Genomic DNA, 3392 nt, shown 5'->3' with positions numbered 1-3392 from the left:
TGATGTTGAAAATATGAAGTGTTGGGGTTATTAATGTCTACCTCCATTTTTGGTAGGAATGCCTCAGTATCAGCATAAATGACATACTCGAGAAATTGTTTATTTTTATAAATTTTAAATTCCAAAATAGAGTCTTTTTCCGAGGGAAAAACAATTTTTACATTATTAATATTTTCACACAACTCCAAGTGTTCTTCATACTTTTGTTTTATATTAAAATGCTGAAGACATCTATCACAGAAGATTTTTGGATTCCTATGCTTTGTCTTTTGAGATGAACAAAGCCTCGAAAGATTTTTAATTAAACAATAGTGGTATTTAGTTTCATCGTTAATCATTAGTAAATTTATGTGATGTTGTCTTTTCTGCCTAATAAAATATAATGGACCATTTACAAGATTTGAATCTGATAAGCCATATACATTTACCGAAAAGTCATTGTTTTTTTCAATTTTGGGGATATCTTTTAATTTCACGGGAAATTCAATACCCTCGAAGTTAAATAAATCATAAAAGTTTTGAGGATACTTTGTTACTCTTTCGTTGTTTTTGCCGACTGGGAAAAAATGAGCTAAAAGACAATAAGCAAAGCAAAAATCATCATTATTCCTAATATTAATGCATGCTTTTTTATCTGAAATTTTCTTCGGTAAAGCAATATAGGTTCCACCTTTCATTGGATCGAATTTTGCTATATTCAATTCTAAACATACTATTTTATCTAAAGCAGCATTAGATCCTCTTTGTTGAAACTCTTCCAAGCGAGTGTTAAAATTAGTTAATGAATCATAATACCATGTGTTAAAATCAGAGGCTTGATCGTAATGAACAAGTTTTAACACAAAGTGAAAATTATCGATAATTTCCATATCACCTTTTTTTATTATGAAATCACATTTTAAACCTAGTGAAATTTTAATTGAGTTATGTAAAGATAAGTACTCCATAATTTTTTTGTATACTAATTGTTTTTTATGTTCAAAAAAAATTGAAATATCTTTAATATTTTCATTATTTAGTAATCTACCTGCAAATACTCTGTTAGCGAAACAAGTAACTGCTATCCAGTTATTGCTTTCTTCTTCTGATGGAGAGATGGACACACAGCTTGGATGAGAATCTTCGGTAATACTATTTCTAGAATTATCATGTTCTGTTGATGGTGATGCCAAATCTTCTTCATCATGCTTTCTCTTCAAATCGATTGCAGACGATGGGGGTAGAGAGGATGCAGCTTCTGGAAATATAAATAAAATACATATATTAGTAAAAAAATCTAAAAAATGATATTTTTAAAGTTTTTTACCTTCAACACTTCTTTTTAAAATGATTTTTTTCATTTTTCTTCTTTAGTTAAATCTATAACTTCAGTGATTTTTTTTGTCGGTATTTTCTTTTCTCGTTGGTAGCAGGTTTCTTATATATTTTTCGATGACGAAGCCTTGCAGGTTTATAAACAAATGCTTTACTTTGCGATATTAATTGCTTAGAAGGAGCAGATGTTGAAGGAGCAGATGTTGAAGGATCGGATGATGATGGATTATCTTTAAAATGATTAGCTCTTGGTTGATTTGAATTGTCTTTAAATTGATCAATAGAATGTCCAAATGAAGACGGATTTAAGTATGCCTCCAATTCTGAAAGCAAAGTATCGATTGATAAGGATGGGTTAAACTCTGCATTTAAATCCTGTGTCAAGTAATCATCCAAGTTTAGGGAAGGGAGGGAAACATTGCTAATTACACGTGGATAATTTTCTTCCATTTTCTTAGCCATCATATATAAATATTGATTGGTGATTTCACAATCTAAATCATCAATATTTAAATCCTATTAAAATAATAGAAATATATATATAAAAATTAAAAAAATAATAATAAAAGAAATAGAAAAATAATTATATAAAAACTTACCTCAATTATATTCTCCATTTTGTAGCACTAAACCTTTTAAAAGCAATTCACAACTAATTCTAAGACAAACTTTTTCTACTTATTTATATCCTTTTTTATGATAATCTCTCCATTTCAATAACATGTTTCTCATACACCTGCTTTTCAGATATAATATCTAATAAAAAAAATTTTTAACATCTCTCGCTAATGAGGTAGTTTATATACAAGATTAATTTTGCTAAATATTTTTGAATATATTCCATATAATGGTATAGCAACCCTGAAAATTTCATTTCTCCCGTGATATGTTGATGTAAGGTTATTAACATGCCAAACGCTTTTTAAATTTATTGATTTTGCTAATTTGCATATAGTATCAATTAAAATATTATTTTTCTCATTTTTATATCTAATGGAATTTTTTTTTTATTCTTACATAACAATCCCAGATATCATATTTAACTGAAAAACACTCTCATGGTTCTAGTTTTTTTGAGCGGATATTTTTATAGGTAATTAAGCTTTTTGATAGAAAGATTTGTAGAAAAAATGTATTCATCCACGAATATTAGGGTATATAAGCTTGAATATTTTTACCACCTGAGCATCTTTAACACAAGTTAAAATTTTAAAACAAGTTAAAATGGTAAAAATTTCTTTAAAATTGGTTATTTTAAATAACCAAATCAAGGAAGTGGTGATTTATAAGAATGGTGATGCAAAAGAGCATTTATATATTTCAAACTATTGGAGGTTGAAGTGGAATGGTAGATGGGCAAATGAGGTGACGCTAGCAGAGATGGTGAGAATAGTAAGAACTATTCTCTCCTATGAGAACGCCGTGAGGATTTACGTGGGTGGGGAGACCGAGAGAATCCTCCTTCAGAAATTATTTAAGGATGTGGAAGTCATCACATCTTGGGATTAGGTAAATTTTTTATATTCTATAAAGGAGTTATGATATTAACATGTCTTATTAATGTATGTAAGGCAAGAAATATAAACTTAAAAATTTTCAAATAATCTAGGTATTTGGTTGTTGAAGAAAATTAAGTCTCCTATGGATGCTTATGAGGATTTCATTGGAATGGATCGGATTTATGTGGGTGTTCAACAAGTAATGTTAATAATTAAAAATTTTATTATTAAAAAAATCATATATAATATTTTATAATAAAATCAATTTTCATTAATTTTAACAGAATAAGTATTTTTTTTTTTTTTAAAACACCTGCTTTGAATATTTAATTATCTACATCACATAACCATCAATTGACAAAATTTTAAATATGTTAACGTGCTATGGTTGTTTAACACATCTATAAATAGTAGTTACCTGTTTAGAAATAACGAATTTTTTAAACCTGTTTTTGCAATAAAATTTCATATATTCAAAATCACTTAATGTTATATGTAAATTAGCATATCAAATTTTTCCATTACAATATATTAGATTAATTGTGTTTCATACATTAAACTTTTTTGACTATACAGACA

At 27.4% G+C, this 3392-nt stretch overlaps 1 protein-coding gene across 2 annotated transcripts; it reads right to left on the bottom strand.

Annotated features, from left to right (window-relative positions):
- Window positions 1–986: 986 nt before the first annotated feature.
- LOC123300092 lies at window positions 987–1983 on the bottom strand. Of its 2 annotated transcripts, XR_006535369.1 has the most exons (3): window positions 1914–1983; window positions 1307–1830; window positions 987–1237 (listed from the first exon to the last, which is right to left on the bottom strand). XR_006535369.1 is itself a non-coding variant. In XM_044882567.1 (2 exons), exons 1-2 carry the CDS (start codon window positions 1929–1931, stop codon window positions 1360–1362), a joined length of 489 nt encoding a protein of 162 aa, XP_044738502.1. In that variant the 5' UTR covers window positions 1932–1983; the 3' UTR covers window positions 987–1359. The 2 variants fall into 2 exon arrangements, 1 of the variants encoding a protein (XP_044738502.1); XM_044882567.1 differs by having other exon boundaries at window positions 987–1830.
- Window positions 1984–3392: the final 1409 nt, after the last annotated feature.

This window comes from Chrysoperla carnea, chromosome 5 (assembly GCF_905475395.1).
Source record: "Chrysoperla carnea chromosome 5, inChrCarn1.1, whole genome shotgun sequence".
Lineage (NCBI taxonomy): Eukaryota > Metazoa > Arthropoda > Insecta > Neuroptera > Chrysopidae > Chrysoperla > Chrysoperla carnea.
Note: the sequence above shows the minus strand (reverse complement) of the source record. Positions and strands in the feature narration are given on the sequence as shown.